At 37.1% G+C, this 21481-nt stretch overlaps 1 protein-coding gene across 1 annotated transcript in view; it reads right to left on the reverse strand.

Moving 5' to 3' along the window:
* Positions 1 to 18741: 18741 nt before the first annotated feature.
* The window catches only part of LOC150091351 (uncharacterized), a 101343-nt gene continuing 98603 nt past the window's right edge, over positions 18742 to 21481 (reverse strand). Inside the window, exons 17-18 of the mRNA XM_090383368.1 lie at positions 20845 to 21095; positions 18742 to 19705 (exon numbers count right to left, since the gene is read on the reverse strand). Of these exons, the coding sequence (XP_090239494.1) occupies positions 19604 to 19705; positions 20845 to 21095 (353 nt within the window). The 3' untranslated portion in view covers positions 18742 to 19603. The remainder of the gene's footprint in view (positions 19706 to 20844; positions 21096 to 21481) is intronic.

Here is a 21481-nt window from a genome sequence, read left to right on the forward strand (position 1 = left end):
AGTAATAGTCCAAATACGACATAATTTGTTTCAGGCCTGTGGAATTAGAACATTGGTTTGAGGTACAACTTTCTAGAAAGATTTACAAAATTCTATTAATTAATTATCTAATTAAGGTTGTAGAAGTTACCGATGGGTTTTGTTTCAACTTTGGGTTACAGAGTAATTCTTTATTGGTAACTTGATAGCATTCGAGATTATTATGAGTCTTAATTGCAATATATATTATATAATGTACAATAATTGAACTTTTAACTAATGTCATTAGTATATCATAAGTAATTGGAATCTCTAGGGATTCCAGCTAAACTATATGAATGAATTAATTAGTTGTTTAAGTGTTTGGAATTGAGGTGATTCAATCGTTCAGATTTCAATAAATTACTTAAATCTATCACCTGATATAATAGCGTATTCTCAATTACTTCATCTGTATGTATTCTTCAGGCTACATGTGTTTGTCTATTTATACCGTACCCTGAAATAGCCATTTGTAATCTTGTGTTAAGATGGTCCTCTAACAGAAAGATGTTATATATCCCTGTGCATCCGTCTAGCCAGGTAGCTACAGGGGTGAAACGAAAATCTGACAATAAATTGATATGATGCACAAAAATTACGAATTTGCACCTTTTCTTATTGTAGACTGCGCGATGGATCAAAAGTTTCCTTTTAATCATTATCATTCGGGCGACAGTGTGAATATATCTATGTCATCGTGTTTATCGAGAAGAAGCACTCTGACCATGAATATACTGACGTCCCCGTGATTTTTAGTTTGGCACAACCCGTTTAGGAAAAATGCTCAAGGACAAGATCTATCGAAAACTATATACAGCGCGAATAGCAACGTCACCGTGAAGAACCAAAATCAGATCATCTACGGTATACAGAAGTTAGCCCAAGGAAGTCAAAAAGTCAGCACAGCGCAGTTGTGGGAGACCACAGGTGGCGCCTAACCCTAAACACTATGCCACTAGTCCTTGTGGCAAAAAAACTTCGTCTCAAAAATGTCAGGCTTCATGACCCCATTTGTATTTCGCTGTTTTAATTGTAATGGTGAGTTCAAATTCTGTTTCAATAGCTGTATAGTTTTTCTCTTTATAAAAAAAATCTTTAATTTGTAGAAATAATGGGTTATTACGATGCATTTCTTCAACGTGTTTGAAAAATATAGTAACGTTTTAAAATAAAGCACTATTACGTTCTAGGCTTGATCAGTCTGACGTTAATAAGATACGTCTCAGAATTGCTAACTTGGCTAACCACAAGGAGGTCATCTTGGCTTAATCTTCTCCTGCAGAAATGAGCTTGTTTGAACTTCATTCCATTTACTATCTTAGAATATTAGAAGTGCAAAAAGGGCCGAAGATAACGGATAAACCCTAAGACGAAAAGAAATTTAAGTCGAAGTAACGAATAAACTTCAGGAAGAATGCACTATGGAGCAGAATTTTTCGCTGTGCACCTTATGGTGCACACCAAGATGTGCACCTTAAGGAAATAAAATTTCTTTTTGCCAATTCTTGTAAGGATAAATAAGCAGACATTCAGGATTCTTCCTTCGTATGGAAGGTCGTTCTGAAACAGAAAATAAGGCTTGAGGGTGGGGTTAGTGAATGATTCCAAGCTGTAACTTAACAGGTGGAGATTAAACAAATTAGAACCAGCAGTTACAAAGTAAAGGAAGATATTAGATAATCGAGTAACTAACTCTGGAAAATGAGTTAGCAACATTCCCAGGAAAATGGGCAATTTTAATAATACATAACCGTGCTAAGGTTTAATCTAGCTGATGTGGTCAGTGATCCATAGAGGTTAATCGAATGATGTCTTTAACAAAAGAAAACCCACAAACCCTAAAATTATTTATTTTACTATTTTCTTTAATGCTATATCAGGTCGTGTGGCAAGTCCATGTTAAATTAATTTTTATAATGATACATACCCATATCATTTGCGAGGAAACGATTACGGATAGGAGAATCTATAAATTGCGTGTATTCTATGATCGGCTTCCCAAACATCCCAACTTTTTCCTCAGACCGATGGACTCAATCACAGTAAAAAAAAAAAAAAAAAAACTCGAATCTTGCACTATTGACAAGAAAAAAGCGAGCATAACCACTGGGTTAACCGCGAGTACGTAATGATACTGGGTGTATCTCACACATTGGGTACATTTCTCATATCATTAATGTTAATGAAATGTTTACGTTCCTTCCATAAAAACATTAATAATTTTATTTAAAGATTCCTTTTCTTCTGCAAGTCCAACAACATGCTTCAAGATTTACTGCAAAACATTCACTTTCTCTGTAACGCAAGATAAATGCAAAGTTTAATTTTTAAACTTGGCGACAGTGTAGAAAATGAAGTACAGTACAGTTTCAGAGCAAATTCAAATTACGAGCATTCTAAAAGCTTTCGCGAAGACACCACTTTCATACACCCCTGTATTCCTGGCTTTGAGACAAACATTAGAAAAATGTATGCATGGACGTCATTCTTAACGAGTTAGGTCCATCTATAAAGTGAGCTATTCGCTAAAAACATTAATTGAAAATAGCACATTGCTCATCTCAGTAAAGTGTTGTAAGGGGCCAGATGATATCTCTTATAAGATTAATATCAGCATTCACAAATACTTCTTTTATTCAACAGAATCTTCTTATGAGCAGATATCTTTTTCATACGGTGGACTCATTCAATTGGAAGCCACATTTTAGTTTCCAAAGAACAGGTATACCTTTGAACATTTATTATGCCTGAGATAAAAAAAAGTATTCTCTATGATTTCCAAAGACATACCACCTCCTGATGTTCCAGATTTTTTATATGAAAAATGCGTGCATGGCTTGGAAATTCTGCATTTTAAAAGACCTTCGTGACTTGGAGTCTAAGATGTTACTTTTTATTCAAAATTTTACAAACTAACTGTGCTGTCCTAACTTTTTTGGGACAGCACGAGATGAATACTGTTATTAGCAACAAAAGGAGACAAAAAATTGCAGCAAATTGATAATTACAAAATGGAATAATTAAGTGAATATTTACTACCTTTTTCGTATATTTTGTGGTTGTTTTGTTCGGTCTCGGACGACGGAAGAATAGGCTTTCGTTCTGGAAACACTGGTTTTTCATCCAACAATTAGGCCAAATATATTCGTTATTATAGACCAAGTACACACGCGATACCACGCTTCCGTTCGGTGGAAATTTTCTTGGTGTATCGCCTACTGTGGCCATAGCTTGTTCATGTGATATCATCCGTTATCTTTTTAAGCTCCAGAAGGGAAACCTTCTTACCTTCGGAGCCCGATTAACTCAACCACATTTCTGAAAGCAACGGGATCTGAACCGAAATCTCTCCAAACAAATGAGAATTGGCGAGCCCACTATACTGTCATAAAGGATATACTGTCAAGCCGTTGCCAACTTAATCGGGCGAGGGTTGCATCCCCCACAAAAATGAATTTTCATTGAGCAGAAAGAGTAAAATTTACAGGCACAATATACTGACACTCAAAAATTCAGTTGCTTTAACAAGTTCCTTAATGGTATTACGGCTTTTTAAAATATTGAATGCTTTTGTGTTCGAAACTTAGAGTGTAAATAGTGTTTAAAATTCTTATGCACCCTTATTTAAAACTTCGTCTTCGATACATACGAAAAAGCTGTATTTATACCACTATTCTATGAATTCATATTTTCTCTAAACATCTTTGGTGGTATTTTGAAGCTGCAATAAAAAGATAAGTCTCTTTAGTGCAATGTCCTCATCCGTTTCAGCTCTTCAAATCGCTCACGTGGTTTACAAATATTGCTTTGAAGATTCCTTTCGTAACGAGTTTTTCCGAAATATCGTTACGAAAGAATTTAAACTGAGAAAGCTGAAAAAGTCTTCAAAGGGCCTCGGAAATTGTAAGATCTAGCCTTGAAAGACTTCTTTTCGATTCTTGGTACTGAAAAGTACACTACACAGAAATGCGAATAACCTAAACGAAGCTGCCACTAAAAGATTCATTGAAGACGGAGAAAGAGAGAAAAAAAAAAATATCATATTCAAAGAAATGGAGTATAGATTTCTTGGATGTTTATTTTCCTAATAACTGTACCGACATAGCTATTAGAAACTAAACTAACACGAAAAAAACAGTATTTAAGTTTGGAGAAGCAAGAGACTTGTGATCTCTTAATAAGATGAAAGGGAGGTAAAAGCATCGAAAACGGCAATTCAACTTCCTATTGCATAACGTCTCTTTGAACTTTCGAGTCAACGTTTTCTAAGTGCTTAAATAAACAGTTGTGACTTTTTCGGCGTGATTGGCTGCTTACCATTAGCATGAAATCTTTCCTACTCGATTTCAATTTTTATTAGCGCACCTTGAAGAGTTCAAAATTTGAGCCAAGTTATTGGTATAATGGAAAGCGACAGGTTAGAATAACAGTTGGAAGATGGTTCTTCAATCTCAAGCAAATAATATTCGTCTCGCAATGGAGTCTATAAAATCTACTACAAAAGAGAACCTGCTCGGGCTTCATTCTATTTAAAATTTTAGATTTTAAATAGAATGATTTAAAATCACAAAGTAGCAAGCTTTTGTTAAACCTTTAAGCAAATATTTGTTTTTTTAAATTTCTTTGGAGGAAATCAGCTTGGATTCAAGTAGCATCCCTCCTCCTCCTCACCAGGGAAGAATCTCAGAAGTGGGTGAGTTTTTGATAACACAGTCAACTGTTAAGAGGGCTCTTGGTTGCGAAAATATGGTTTCCAATCAATATTCAACTTTTTCTATAATATTTTAGAAAAGATGTTTGTCCTATCTATAAACGAGATTTTCCGCTACACCGTTTGTCCAACAACACAACATTTTACCACTTATCCACGCTCTTCTCTAAACTATTTTTTAACCTGTCATGCTGATTGGAAATGACTGTTTTCCTTCAGCAGCACTCTACGATATTCGTATGAACAATATGGCATGTAGTTATCTCAATACTTCTGAAACGTTCCTCTGCCAGTTGCCGATGTCAAAAGCAATCGATGAAAAAAGACGATTAGCGGTAGACATATTCCAGACAGAGTCGTCGAAGCGCAGTACTCGAACTGTCTGTGGAAGACCTTAAGAACAGTCCGATTACAATATATAAATTAGGCCTTCAAATTTTGCGAATTTTCATTCATTTAGAGAAATCACTCCTAAAAGAGGGGAGTTTCTGATCCTCTCCTTACCCTCTGTGATGCAAAGAACATCAGAATAAAGCTATGAATCATAATTTTTACTTTCTGCAGCCTTTCGAGAGTGTGTAAGTAGGCGGGGGGGGGACATATTTCGTTGATTAGTTCGTTTTAATTTAGAGTGACAATCTTAAAGTTATAAATTTCTGATGTTCTATCTGATGCAATTTGGTGTCACAGAGGGTTATGGCAGTAATGCACACAGGGTAATGAGGAGGAAGGATGCGCGAGACCTCACTTCGAAATTGGAACACGTTCACAATCGTCTGATATTATTTTAGCGTAATTCCAACTTGAGATGATTAATATACATTGAGTGATCACTGAATTATGACCGCCTACCTAATACTTCGTAGGTCCTCCTTTTGCCCTCAGTACAGCAGCTATCCGACGTGGCATTGACTCAACAAGAAGTCAGAAGCGTTCGGGAGGTATGGCCAACGAAGCTGTGCGTAATGCGGTCAGCAATGCAGGTGTGAAGGTATTTAATTGGTGTATCCAGACGCCTTATATACCTTTCCATAGTGTCCCACAAGTACTCTATGGGATTGATATCGGGAGAGTTCAAAAGGCCAATCAATATGCTGTAAGTCAGATGTGTGTTCCTCAAACCATTCCTGCACAACAAGTGCTCGATGGTTCGGCGCATTGTCATCTTGGAAGACACCATCGCCATTCGAAAAAAAAGTGTAACATATCGGGGTGTACATAGTCAGCAAGCAGTTGACGATAGCGGAGACCACTGACACGTTGTTCCACACACACACACACCAGGGGTCCAAGTTCCTGCCAGTGAAACATGCCCCACACCATACAACCGTCTCCACCGGCCTGCAGTTTTGATACCATGCATGATGAGCCTCGTGTTGTTGACGCCAAATCCGTACACGACCATCCACGGTGTCGAGGAAATAACGTGACTCATCCGAGCGGCACACCTTCTTCCAGTCTTCTAATGTCCAACTTGCATGCTCTTTGCACCAGGCGAGTCTTTTATGCCGATGAACCTTGGTTAGGAGAGGATGCCGTACGGGTCGTCTGCTGGTATAGCCCATACGTGCGAAGCATGGTCATGTCCAATATTGTTTCGGGTTAGCCCATGTATTGGGTAGTCAATTATTGAACAGTGCTGCGCCTGTTCGCGTCATCGGACCCGGCGCTCACCTCTAACATTAACCTTACGCTGACCTTTGCAGTTTTGCTGTCGGGTCGTTGTTTGACCATTTCGACGGCAGTCCTGGTACACTTTAACTAAGACGAGTCTCGAACACCCCACCAGTTCAGCCGTTTGAGAAATCGAGGCACCAGCTCGTCAAACACCCACAATCTGTCCTTTATGAAAGGCTGATAAATCCTTCCTTTTACCCATCACGCTCGGAATTTTACTACCTACTGAACCACTGACACCTTATCTATGCTACGTATGTCGACTAACTGCGCACTCTCGTACTTCACGTGTTCAACGGGTCGCATTCAGTTTTCATAGGGGTGGTCATAATCCAGTGATCACTCAGTGTATAAAATAATAATTGTATGTAAACGAATGTCTCGTGATGTTATTCTAAAACGTATTCGGAGTTAAAGATAACGGTGTCGCCTCTTACAAGTTTCTCAGAATTGTAAAAAACGACACCAAAGCTTACCTTCACACAACGCAAACAATTTTAAAGATTTTTTTTGGCAAACCTTGAACCAAACTGATCTCTGAGGTCATTACTCTTCGTCAGAAAATAGTGGTATGCACTGCTACAGTTCTTTGAATTTCTGAGTCTGTGTATTGATTCTTATCTCTCTCCCCCCACCTTATCTGTAATATATTACATTAAGTTTATTTTATTATATATATTAGAGTTCCTTCATCCCTGATTTCGTGAACAAGACAGGATAATAATGCTGATTTATAATCAGCAACAGTGAAGTTTATGCATCGATCTCTCATTGTTTATGAAATATCGTTGTACGATAATAATTTAATGCATTTAATGCTCTTGTCTCGTCCATCCCATCAATTCTATATGTTAGAAAATCAAACAACCAGACTGGGAAAAACTAGCTACCGATTTTGATATATATAGTTTTTTGATGTAACCAAAAAAAATATCAAAATCGGTTTCATTGTCAAGGAAAATTTATAGGCGAAGGAACATTATAAAGACGGCTAGATAAAGAAAATCCAGCCACCTTTATTCCATTTAAAATCTAAGGATATGAAAACTTAAAAGTTCAATAAATCATCGATAGGATAACTTGGGCTGCCTGTTTACACTGTTCAGAAAACTTCATATCTGTCCGTATTGTAAATCCCAGATCCCTTTCCTCCTACACTGTTTTTAATTTAACCCTGCCCGGCTGTATAATTTATTTGTGGGTTGCTATTCTCCAAGTATAAGACTTTGCATTTAGCTACATAAAAACATAGCTGCCACTTCTCTGACAATCTTAAAGCTGTTGAATTGACAGACCGAAGAACCAGACATGAATAATACAACGGTAATTGATTCAACAAGTGTTAACCTGCAATACGGCGAAATAAAAATTCTTCAGATTAATGGGCAAAGATCTCGTGCAGCGGCGGACGAGATTAGGAAAGCTGCTGATGATCTGGGGTTTGATATTGTATGCTTGCAAGAACCGTATTACTCTTCTCAGGTAGGGGGTTCAGCGTATAAAGTTATAGGATATCCAATTTCAGCAAGGATTATTGCCTCAAGTGACGATCGACCCAAGGCCGCCATAATTATCTTTAACAGTGAACTAGTAATAACAACTATCTCAAGTGAATGTTCTGCTACCACAGTTTGTATCCTGGTTTCCTCCAGGGACCAGTCGTTTTATCTGGTTCCCCAGTATTTTCCTCCCTCAGAAGATATTCAGCCAGCCTTACACAGACTTGACAGGGTATGTAGCAGATTTTCAGCTAAAAACTTACTAATTACAGCAGATTTCAACGCTAAGTCTACACTTTGGAACAGCGGCTTTTCTGATGCTCGAGGCGAGCAGTTGGTTGATCTGATCTTGGATCATAATCTCTGTGTAAAGAACTTGCCAAATAAACCATATACATTCTCGACGACAAATGGTGAATCTAATATAGATGCTACTTTAACCTCCATTAATCTGGTGGATAGGGTGCAAAATTGGGACGTCAATCCGTATCTAATTAATAGTGACCATCGAGCAATCACCTTCTCGATTTTACCGGAGGATAGGCAAGTGAATATAACAATAAGGGATTTAAGGCGTTTTCGGATGGACAGGGTGAACTGGACCAAGTTTCGTGAATATCTGAATACAATTTTTAATGGAGATAACAAAGTAATCATTAACACCTTAACAGCAAAAGAATATGTTTTTCTGGTTCAATATCATTTATATCAAGCGATGGCCTACTCGACGAAAAGAAAACAGACAGGAAGAACTTCTGTCCCATGGTGGTCTTCGACACTAGCTGAATTGAGAAAACAAACTCAACAAACACGAAAAGCATACCAAAGGAATAGGCATCTATCGGACGCAGACACTCAGGCTTTGAAAAATGATTACAGAGACTTGAGGAAGAGGTACCATAAAGCAATTGCTGATAGCAGGCAAAATTGTTGGCAACGTCTGGTGAAGGAAACAGGAAATGCTGACCCTTGGGGTATAATCTATAAGCTTTCAAGAAATAAACTTTTGTGTGGTGAAATTTACAACACGATAATTAGAGAGAATCAAGAAACTTCGGACTGGGAATCTACAGTCGAAGGGATAGTGAGTAGCCTATTTCCGGAAGATTTGCCGTTTATGGACAGCCCTGATCAAGCGGAAATTAGACGCATTAATCGTGAATATAAGGGGACAACCGAAACTGCCATTTTTAATATGCTTGAGCTAGGTGCTGCAGTAGCTAAATTGAACCATAAAAGATGTCCTGGCATTGACCTCATTGAGAATCAAGTAATTGGAAAATTTTATGAATTCTTCCCTGAGATTTTATTAAACTTATTTAATAAATGCCTGCTAGAAGGGCTTTTCCCTCTCGAATGGAAGCTTGCGCTCTTAAAAATCTTGCATAAACCGGGAAAGCCAAAAACAAACCCCAGAGCATACAGGCCAATCTCTTTATTGGCAAATCTTGGCAAATTATTTGAAAGGATGATTGCCCCAAGGATTTTTAAATTATTTACAGAACATAATCTCTCCTCTGATTGCCAGTTTGGATTCAAAAAAGGACGTTCCACTGAGGACGCAATCTCAACCCTGCTGACTTACATTCAGGAGGCAAACAGCAAATATGTTCTTGCTGTTTTTATTGACTTTGAGGGCGCTTTCGATTCCCTTTGGTGGGAGAGTGCTCTCAGGTCACTGCAACTGGCAAAGTGTGATGACTACCTGTTCAGAGTCCTCAGATCTTACTTTAAGGATCGACAAATTAGAGTATGTGCAAAGCATTTATCATACACGACTACCGTTTCAAGAGGATGCCCTCAAGGTTCAGTCTTGGGACCTCTCTTTTGGAATGCAGTGCTAGACCAGTGGCTCACGAAGGATAGCGATGAGTTCATCAAAGTTGCATATGCAGATGACTTGGTGGTGGCGGTGCAGGGAGGATCAAGACAAATTCTCGAACAAAAAATTCAGTCAGTTTTGAATAATTTAGTGGCATGGGCGGGTTTGAATAAACTAAAGATTTCTGTCACCAAGACCAATTTCATGGTGTTTAAACACCACTTCGATTATGGAAGGCCGCCAAAGGTAACCCTATATGGTACTCAAATTCCATATGTACAGAACACCAAATATCTGGGTTTAACTTTAGATGATCGTCTCAGGTTTCATGTACATGTCACTAAAATCAATGAAAAAATCAAAAAGTTCGTAGCTGCAGTTGTTAGAATTTCCCGCAAGGAATGGGGTTTATCCAAAAAAACTCTGGTATTGTACTACAAGACGATATTTCTTCCCATTGTAGATTATGGTGCTGGTATTTGGTTTGCGGCTGCTACCAAGGTTACAACTAAAGCCAAGCTTCTGTCCCTGCAACGTACAATGTTGCTTACAGTTATACGCGCTCCAAGGACAGTGTCGACAAATGCCTTACAGGTTATTGCAGGTACCATCCCCTTGGATTTACACATTATTTTCCGAGGTATTGTATATAACTTAAAGAAGGGAAGGGCGTTACAAATATTGAATATCACCTCTAATCCAAATAACAACATAAAGGAGGAAAAACGTAGAATTTGGGGCGAGCTTGTGAATTGCTGGCAGCAACGTTGGGATTTGAGTGAGTATGGAACCATTACAAGGGGCTTCATTCCAGCCGTAAGCTTTGCAATGGACAGGAGGGTGTCGTCTTGGTTTGCTCCCACCATGACCACGAGTTACTTAATCACTGGACATGGCTTAAGGGCCAAACTATTTGAAAGAGGATTAGAACCTGACCCCTACTGTTCGTGCGGTGAGGTGGAATCTTGGAGACATGTCATCCTTGAATGCGGACTGTATACTTCAGACACGCAGGAATTACTAAATAGGTTGCCAAACCTCACGGAGAATAATTTACCTCTCTTGGTTCAGAGGTGGGACATCTTTGCTTTGCTTCAGGAATTCTCGGCCAAAGTTTTTAAAAGAAGACAGGAGCTAAGAAATCTATTGCAGGATACCAATTAAGGGAAGTGCTGCACATTTGACGACAGAACACTTCGTGTAATGTCATCTTTATAGGATGTTTCTTGTCTACAGCGAGATGATCTTCTGCTCCTGGACACCCAATTCAGGCTTGCATTTGTAGATGGACTCTAAAGTGGAGATAATGTTAATGTTTCTAAGTGTTAAGTTAATGTAAGTGTATGTATTTGCTATTTGCATGTAAATAATCGTATAATGTTGCTTTTTTTTTTCAACAAGTGTACATTGTTCTTAGTTGGAAAATTTTTATTTTTATTTTTTATTTTATTTTTATTTTTATTTTTTATTATTTTTTTTTTTTTCGCTGGCCTCCAAGTTTGGGCAGCCTTGGGGGCGGGATTGCTGGCACCTACCAGTATAGCACTACTTCCGGTAGGTGCAGGATTTGTGCATTACAGCACACATAGAGAATGGTGGATCCAGGTGTTAGTTAATCCCTGGTGGCGAAATGGCCTGACATAATGCTCTTTTTTTCAGGCCTGTCTTGCAGACGTTCTGAGCTTTCTCAGGAGTAAAAGGTGGAGATGGGCTTGTGTCTAGGAGCCACCCTTCATATCAGGACACACACAATCAATGTACAGAAAGACTACAGTATATATAAGAGCATGTATATAAATCTGTATATAAATATTGTATATAAATTGATTAATATTGTATGTAAATTGATTAAGATAACTTGAGAATGTATATACAGTTGTGTGTTAATAAATAAATAAATAATAAAATAAATCTCTGAAGCCTGTTGAAGTCATCCTGAAGGAGCTCTGCTTGGCACTGATCATTAACGACTCTGTAAATATTTACGTCATCTGCAAATTTTGACATCACGCCTTCTGTCCCTTCGTCGATGTCATTTAACAAAATGAGAAAAAACAGTGATCCAAGAACAGATCCTTGAGGGACCCCACTCCTGACGTTACACCAATCTGAAGAATACCCATTAATCACAACCTTCTGCCGTCTGCACTGCAGCCTAGCAATCTGTCTTAGAAGCTTACCAGTAATCCCAAACCTGTTCAAGCTTATACAAAAACCTCTCATGAGGGACCGAGTCAAATGCTTTGTTAAAATCCAAATAAACAATATCGAAATTATTCTATAAATCCAGCTCATGAGTGTGTCATAATAGCCTACTAAATTAGTTAAGGATGATTTACCCTTAAAACCATGTTGTATGCCCTTCAGAATGCCATATCTATCTAAATATTCCCGGATTGCACTCTTAATCATTGCTTCTAAGATTTTTCCTACCACTGAAGTCAGACTAACCGATCTGTAGTTACCAACTTCACTCTTAGAACCGCTTTTATGTATTTGCGACACATTGGCACTTCTCCAATCCAAAGGAATCTCCCCTGAATCCTAAGATGCCTTCATAATTAACCTCAATGGTTCACTACACTCCCTCGCGCTCTCCATCAAAACTATAGGGTATGCGTCATCAACTCCAGGAGCCTTACTTGCCTTTATGCTCTAAAGTTTTTCTAATAAGCAATCATCTGTAATTATGACATCACTAATTTCATGTCTCGGCATGAAGTCATTGGTCAGTAAAGACAGAAGTACCTGTTCAATTCATCTGCAACACAACTGGGTTGTCTAAGACTTTCCCACCCAGAGCACAAGGGTCCAATATGATTTTCTTTTTTCTTCCTTGTATTGACATACACGAAAAATTGCATATTCCCATTCTATGCTTCCTTAGCCAATGCTTTCTCATAGCCTTGGCCTTCCTGAACTTATTTGTGGTACTATTACAGATGAATTTGTACCTGTTGTAGGCTTCAGTACTTTCCATCGCTCTGTAACATCGAAATCTTCCTCCTGTAATATTTTCTTAAAGGAGTTTACATAAGCGTTCATGGCTTTGTGATTTTCGCTTTAAAAGTATTCCATAATTCAAATATATTTGCCATTCCTGGGCAATCCGCCCAGTTCACGGAAGACACTTCAATTTATTCAGACATTTCTTCCTCTAAAAGAAAATGGAATTGATTTTTAAACGTGGCGTTAATGAAGACAAGCAACGAAAGTAAATCATAATCCGACGAGTGAAGAAAATTACGTTATAATTATCGAACTGAGGCGAGCCTATGATTTCCTACCTTAATTACCTACTTTTTTTCAGCCATTTCAGCACTCTACAATTATTCTCGCTATTGAGAGTACTCATCCTCAAATTAGCTTCGACTCTCGGTAATTGCAGAAAAATAATTGAGTATTTTTATCTTCTCACAAAACTTCTTAATGAACAAAACTTATGGCATACATTCAGATCAATCACATTTTTCACCAATTCAATCTAATATTCTTGCACTTTTTTCAACGAATTCAGGTGGTTCTGACGAAATGGAATGCCGTTCAAAGTGTGTGGGGGAGGGAGGATATTTTTAGAAGTAAAGGCACGTTCCATTTGATTTCGAATCTAGGTTTTCAAGCGATACTTCTGATCATATGAGCAAAATTAGGTACGCAAATTTGATTTTTATAAAGCAAACTAGCCTCAGCGATAAATGCATACTTAAACCTGAGAGTTACCGATAACTATAAAAGTATTGCATTAATTTGAACCGACGATGCCAAATATTCAATGGCAAAAAGGACTAAAACAGTAACTTAAAATGATTTTTTTCTTAATGGGCAATCAAGTGGTTAAGCAAGTTGTTCCCATAATAAAGAAACATTTTATGGGTGAAGTTCCATGAAACCTCTCAGCAATAAATGAATTAACGTGAAATAGGAATAACATAATTAAACCACCTGATTATTATTAAATGAGTTTTTGGAAGAAACTTTACATAAGTTAAACTCCTACATAATAAAACTACTTATTAATTTGCAACAGTTTTGAATTCCGTGTTGTCAGTTATTAATTAAGCAGTTAAGGTGAAGGAGTTGAACTACGCTCACTGGATAAAGATTTCACAGTTAATTAATCTTGTTCATATATATCAAAGTAAATCATTATTGACAACTACGCAATGTCCTCTCAAAACATTAAATCCAAATTAATTACTAAAAGAAGCCACTCACCCATTAAAAAAATTAACCACTTTAAAATTCGGCACATTAGTACAGCAACATCCGTCACACAAAAAAACATGCAAAACTGTCGATGCCACAAACGACCTGTAGCGCCCTCTGAACACTTGAATCGAGCATTAGCCAGAAGCGTCCAATTCAAATGGTTAGAGGTGGAGTAAGAATCATAAGTAAACGCAAGCCCAATTTGAGTTAAGAGAAAAGCTCTCTGAGTGCAAAGAACAACTTGGCTTTCTTAAAGTCAGCAATGATTTCCACCACGAAAACAACTTATATCTCTGAAACATGAATTAATAAATGAAGCAAGTTTGAAATCATAGATGACAACCACATTGAGCTAACCTAAGATAAATTTTACATAAAACAATGCAGTTCGTGTAATTTCGCATTATTTATGTTAATGAGCGTGCAATTTTGGTTAAAAGTGCCTCGAGGCTCGTGATATATTAACACATTTAATTAGTAACGTATCAAACTTACCAAACATTTATTATTAAATAAAAATTCCACTTTAAAAGTGAATATTATTGTCTGAATAATAATAATAAATATGAAATAATTCTAAATAGAAGACAGCTTGTCTCTTGTGAAATGAAATGTCATATTCTGTGTTGTAAAATTCATAACAGATGCTGTAGTGTAGGTAATACTTGACGCAATAAAATAAAGAAAGGACACCTTTTTTATCTAAATATTTTATTGTTTTTTATCAGTCATACATACATGAAAGTTCACAAAATTCATTTAAAATATCAGAGATTCAAATTGAAAAAATCAAATTTCTATATCAAGGAAGTGATCCCAAAAATATTCCTAGTCAGCAATACTGTAGAGCAATGAAACTCGCTCCAGAGATAATGATCACTTAGAAAATAACTAGAAAGAATTAAATGTGATTTATCGAGTCTTGATGACAAATACAACGTTGTGCTGTTGGACTATTTTACATCGATGCGGTCTTTTATTTACATTTAGTTCACGTGGAGATGAGATCTAAAGCTAGGAAAGGTATCCAAATAACATTAATATGATACGTTCAAATAACGTATTTTACAGACAACTGAAATCGATGGAAGCGCCACTACCCGGACGTTTTGATAAACAAAATTGGTTTTTTAATTATACACACCTTTGTTACTAATGGTAGCGAATACTAATCAAAATTTGTACTGTAGAGGTGCTAAAATAACAAATGAACTATACCGTCCTATTGTTTCACCAATATCTGCCCCCTTTTCTCCTAAATATTTAATATTAAAGAGAAAATTGATTAACATCATTTGGCACAAATTTGATCATTAGGCTGCCGCACAAGACATATTTACAATTTTTGTTAATATGTGACTGACATTGAACATGTATCTATATACACGTGTGGCTCGTTGCGAGAATATCAGCATACAAAAAATAAACAAAACATTATGGACCTATCAAGCAATGTGCGTATGAATATCTCATGTAAAGGTATAGGTACAAGGCGTGGCTCAAATGAAACGAGAATTGCTGCTTACCAATGTCACTGGGCATGTCAATGGCATTGATATTGTGGTGTAACTTGTTTTATACAGGTCAGTTCTTGTTTCGTTGTAATCGATTAAGTTTTGATTGAACTGTGCTTCTTTAAGTGAATCAGTGTTTAATCCTTCAGTGGAACAATCAGTGATCGCAATTTAGAGCAAAGGATTTTAATGTAAAACAAGATCACAACATTGGACCATCCTTTCTATTCTCCAGATCTGGCGACTTTTTTCTGTACCCGAAAATTGAAATCCACCTTGATTGAACTATGCCTCTTTAAGTGAATCAGTGTTTTAATCCTTCGGTGGAAAAATCAGTGATCGTAATTTAGAGCAAAGGATTTTAATGAAAAACAAGATCACAACATTGGACCATCCTTTCTATTCTCCAGATCTGGCGACGTTTTTCCACCTTAAAGGAAAACGATTTGAGGACTTAGCAGACATTCAGAAGAACACAACGCAGCAATTAAAGGCGGTATCTTCCGAGGACTTCCACTGCTGTTTAGATCCTGGAATTCGCGAATGGATCGCCACATAGGCGCGGCTGGAGAGTACTTTGAAGGGGATAAACACTGAAATTGTTGTATTTAAAATAATATTTCTCGTTTCTTCTTAGCTCCACCTTGTATTTGTTGACCATATGTTTAGGATTCACTCCATTTCATCTATACGAAGTTCTTTATTATATGATCTGATCTAGAAGTATGTTGATTTTGATTAAAATTACTAACTACTTTTTCATTTCATAGGTGTGTTGCTAAACATTCAGTTAAAATCTTCGTAGTGTATATAGGGGAATATAAATTTTCTTCGTATAATAAAATCAGAGTAATAGAAGTAAAATTAAATACAACCGTAATACGTGTACAGACAAAACAGAATAAAATGACCAACTACTGCTTCTGCTGCCTCTCCCTCTCTATGCCCAGTTTATCAGGAATACTCTCCTTTGCAAGGAAATGTATGTCAAGTGTCTATGGATAAACAATAGATAATATCTGGCAGTTATTCACAGAACATTCATTTGGAAAAGAGAAGATGTGGGCTACCAAATTTTGAACTGGGAATGGTATTTTGTAGTTATGGTGGACGGGTGACCAGGATGGTGATGACCACGGACCAAATGAATCTTACAGTATCAAGTATATAAGAGGAACAATAGCTAGTAGATAAAACAAGCCATTGGTACAAAACGACCAGAGAAAACGTGATCGACATACAAGAGGTCAGAGGAGTGTACAGGCCAATGGACAGCCACGCTGTCTCATAAACCTAGTACAAACAACACCGTGGAACGTTGGATACTGTCCATAATAGGTCGGCAGAAGACTACCAGCAGGCTGTCGCGGTATGAAGCTGGTATTATCTTATTGGAACCAGCTACTATTTAGGTATTTAGGCTAAATACCAGCTACCAAAAAAGACAGGATGAAGGAATGAGTTCTCCGAAAATCTTGGGAGGACTCAATGGCTAAGGATTTGAAAGGATACAGAGGATTTTGATGGCCGTGGTCTGTCTGTCTGGCTGGTAAACCCATTTAATGTCACTGACCAAATAAATCTTATAACTTGGCCTCTCTTTTCTCCCACCGACCAACAGGATATGTGCTGTGCAATTCAAGATACCTCATGCAAGAATGGTTCCATGGGCTTGATCCATACACTCACCCAATTTCAACCGATGAACTCCTGGTTTTCTTGCTAAAAGAAACCACTATCCACATCCTCCTTCTTTCGTCGTGTACGAATTTCTCTTTAGGTAGCTCAGTACGAATCTTGAAGTACACGCATAACTGATGTACCACTTCCAAGATTTGTTGTACTTTTACTCCAAGGCTGTACAAAAAATATAAAACTCCTCAAGTTTACCAGATATCGATCTATTTGGGTCAGGATGCGATTCATATCACTCAATCAGCAATGTGTATTTTGCTCATTTTATTCAGTTCTATATTGGAAAACATGAACGGATCGGCGACTTCAGTATCAAATTTTTAAATGAATATTAACCGATTAAAATAAGTTATATAAATTATTTGTTATTACCTAACCAAAGCTGATCGCTGAAAAGTACTTTTCGACTTTATCCAATATGTATGCACCAAGAAAAAAATATATATATACAGTAATCATAATGTCCTAGTAGGACTTTTGTTATATTAAATTTTATCTACTTGACGAAGAATTTATTAACCCAATGCATAAAAATAACTCGAAATATGATACGAATCTTCGATAGCATAGCAACTAAAATTACCAACGTATTTTTTAAAGCACTCTTCCTGCGCATTATTATTTCATAGCAGATTATAAGAATTTCAATTTAAAAAACATTATGATGACATTCCTAAAAGGTATAGCTTGAAACAGCATTCGAGTTGTTAATGAAGATACTAGAGTTTCGGGCGGTATATTCTGGGTTTTTGTTCTATTCTACTGCAGATTGTTATGGATCCCGGTAGAAGATATCAATCAGCAGTGTTCATGTCAAGTTGCTGTATCATATCGAATTCATATTTATACTTGTAATATACCGTTTGAAAATAACTTGATGTTTTTCCTTCTCTGGTAATTATGGGTAACTGCACGATATTATAAAGCGTTGCGTGTTGGCAACACTGAGATGCTGCTCTCAGTGCTGCTTCTACTAGGTGCAAAGCTCGTTTTCATGGTCTTTAGATTAGCTCGGTTTACAAAACCTGGAAATAAAGAGAACTGTTGTCTCCAGTCCTCTGAAAGTTGTGTTGTCAAAGGTGTCACAACACAGTAATGATATTGTAGTTGAGCGGAATACAAATTACATCCGCAGACAATGACAAATATACCAACCGATGGCGTCATTAGACAGATCAGATAAATCAGAAAGAGAAGACCTGATCAAGTTCACCAAGATTGTCCTTCCCTTCTTCATAACTCCCATTCAGTTTACGTAAAATTAAGTTTTCTTCTGAAACTGGCATCCGATGCAATTAACGAACTAGAAGAAATTCAAAATAAAAACAAGTATACTCGCTAAAGCATGAGATCATCATTTTGAACAACCGTTTCGTAAATTAGTTAATATTTATACTTGTAAACGGTAAACGGATTTTCGAATACTACTAGTGAAACTGCAGATGCTAGCGCCTTAAATATAACAACTTCATTATAATCTAGTTGAATCTTCCTGAAGGTCTTCTGAAGTTATTTATAGAGTAAACAGCTCACGAAAAAACAATAAAGCACAGTTTTCCAATTTCTTAATGACGATACTAGAACTAGAATGATCTCTGCAACAAGTACCTTTTAGTTAAACTGAGGAAAAAAGTGTAGCAGATTCAGGTCTTTTGTTGTTGTTGGGTTTTAGGATCACCAGAAACTAAGACCATATTGTTCCGTGTGTATTGTCTGTAAATTGCTTGTGTTCTGAGATCGACTTTCTGTTTGCTGGGCCAAAAACCAGAGTTTCCGGGAGAAAAAAACCATGCAACCCTCGCCAGAGACCGACTAGTTCAGCCATGCTGTGAAAAAAGCCCATAAAAATTCTTCCCGTCAGTGAAGAGACTCGAACTCAGGTCCTTTCCACCCGGTGTGGGGAGGACGGCGATCCTACCACCTGTGCTACCCACGAGGGCCACGTCTTTTGTGATTAACTGTCGATTCAGTCAAGATAACTGAAAGAATCTTCCAAGAGCTACGGTAGAATTTTTCATTGATCCTTTAGAAGCAAAAACCTGTATCTGAAGGCTTTTAGCAGGGTGTTACACAAGAGTGTAAGATTACATGTTTCTTAGCCAGGGATATCGATGTTTAATGTCACAAGAAAAAATCCGTCATGTGAGTGCTGATTAAATTAGCGACGTAGGAATGCTTCATCAGATTCTAATTACCATTACTACAACACTAGTTATTTACTTAATATATCACAGAAATTGTTTATATTACATCACACCATAATTAAAATAGTTTGTTTTTTTTTAAGTCAGCCTCACAAGGTACTTCAGTAACCACACAAAGTTATTTACAGTTTTCAATCAGCTGCCTTTCAAAATAAGAATTTTTGTATTTACAGTTGGTCTCTTTCCCATTGAAAAACTCATCAGTAAGCTCGTATGGCACTGTCCACGTGGTTCTACACAAACTGCGATTACTATAACATGCTATTTGCTGCTCGGGACGATACCCTCTTCTTGCCATTAGAATAATGATGTTGCTTGTTGCCTGATAACACAGCAGTCTTGTTGCTGTTATTCTGCAAAAATAAAAACAAAAGAATTAGCAATTTATTTTAACTACAGTACATATTAATGAGTGGATTACTCTTCACGTATATTTTTTTCGCGAGTACTCCATACTTACAGATTCTGCTTATAGCATAAAGGACTTTGAAAGCCTTCCATGGATAACAAATTATCTAATAGCTGTTTTATTTTGTAGTTAATAGTTAAAGATAGTATAGATCGTATTAATCGGTTTTGATCGATAAAAAATATGCTGCCCACTCCTGACACTGACTAACTTGGCCACTGTGTATAAAAAAGCGCCCACAAAAAATTCGAACCCAGACCTTTTCCTTTTCAAAATGTTAACCGATGGGCCACACGCGAAGGGCCAAAATTTGACAATCATTTCAGTGAATTTAAGGAATAAGAAAAATACTTTGAAAAATGAATGACAACTCGATGTATATTTTAGTCTTTCGGAAACCAAAAAAAATCTAGTTAATAGGCTTTCAAATTTGTACCAAAAGGAGCCTGAACTTAGTTTCAAGAAAATTAAGTCAACAGGACAAATTTTATTACGGCTTTCAAAGTTCTAAACAGGAAAATGGATTAATGATGAGTATTTCGGAATAGCAGGAGAGAGAGGGCTTAATTTAGAGCTGCTCATCGACACTGATTACCGACTTGCTAAATGAGAAGACAGAATCCTAATAATTGACTTAGAGAATAAATGGATTTTCGCTAGATGAATCTTATTAAGCAACCAGCTTAAAAGTTTAACTTCGACTTGTCTTAGGTATTGAAGTATCAACAGCGGTTGTGTAAGGGGCCATCTTCTCTCATCCGATTACAACATGCTGGAAATTTAATTGCTTTTACTCAACGACGAGTCAGAAGACAGGACCCTTCAAGTCTTGTTAGCCTTGCTTTTTCCGCAATTCATGCTTGAATTAATGGAAGGTTTGATATATGAAAACCATGCAGATATTTGCTTTTTGTCATAGCCATATTGATGTCAGATTTTCAATCACTTTATCCTTTTCTAAAAATTAGCAGAAATCCGCAATTTTAGGGTGCAGTAATTTGTATGTAGAAATATTTAATATGTACACAAATCTAGTCTTGCAGCCCCTAATCTATGAACATTAGCTAAATTTGTACTACTTACCTCTGAGTAGGTTGTAACTGCCATACGTTTCGAATTTCTACTGTGGTTGTGGAGAATGGAAGATAGAGAAATACCCGAGTTGTCGTTCACATGCGAACCAGGAACTCCAAGACGGCAGTTGTATACGATCTTCGCAATCTGCTGCTTGAATAATTTCGTAGTCAAGGTGTACAGTATGGGATTCAATGCAGAATTAACGGGCAGAAGAAAGACTGCCATCCAGGCATATAGATCGGCTTGAATAGGCACTCCTGGGGGAAAAAAGGTACATAAGACATTGAATAATGGCTCTTAAATCGCATCAGATACACTGACCTACAAATTAGAAACATGGATATTCTTAAAGGAAGTGCTCGCATCTGCACACTGAACGTAATACAAAAGAGAAGGCTATCAAAATGTTGTTCACCGGCCTTTCAAACAGTCGTTAGCGACATCTGGAGTGTGAATAAAGTTCCATAAATGTTTACTAGACTTCCCTTAATGGATCTCTACAACCCGAGATTTAAGGCCATTTCTTCTTTATAAAACTTCCATATAAACAGCAGAACAAAGAAATCGTGAATCGCGGTATCATTCTAAGTGAAGATTGCAAAGATACGTTTCCTCCAAAAGTTTCTTCCAAGGTTCCTTAATT

This window comes from Mastigoproctus giganteus, chromosome 1 (genome assembly GCF_048544385.1).
Source record: "Mastigoproctus giganteus isolate SK-2022 chromosome 1, ASM4854438v1, whole genome shotgun sequence".
NCBI classification, from domain to species: Eukaryota; Metazoa; Arthropoda; class Arachnida; order Uropygi; family Thelyphonidae; genus Mastigoproctus; species Mastigoproctus giganteus.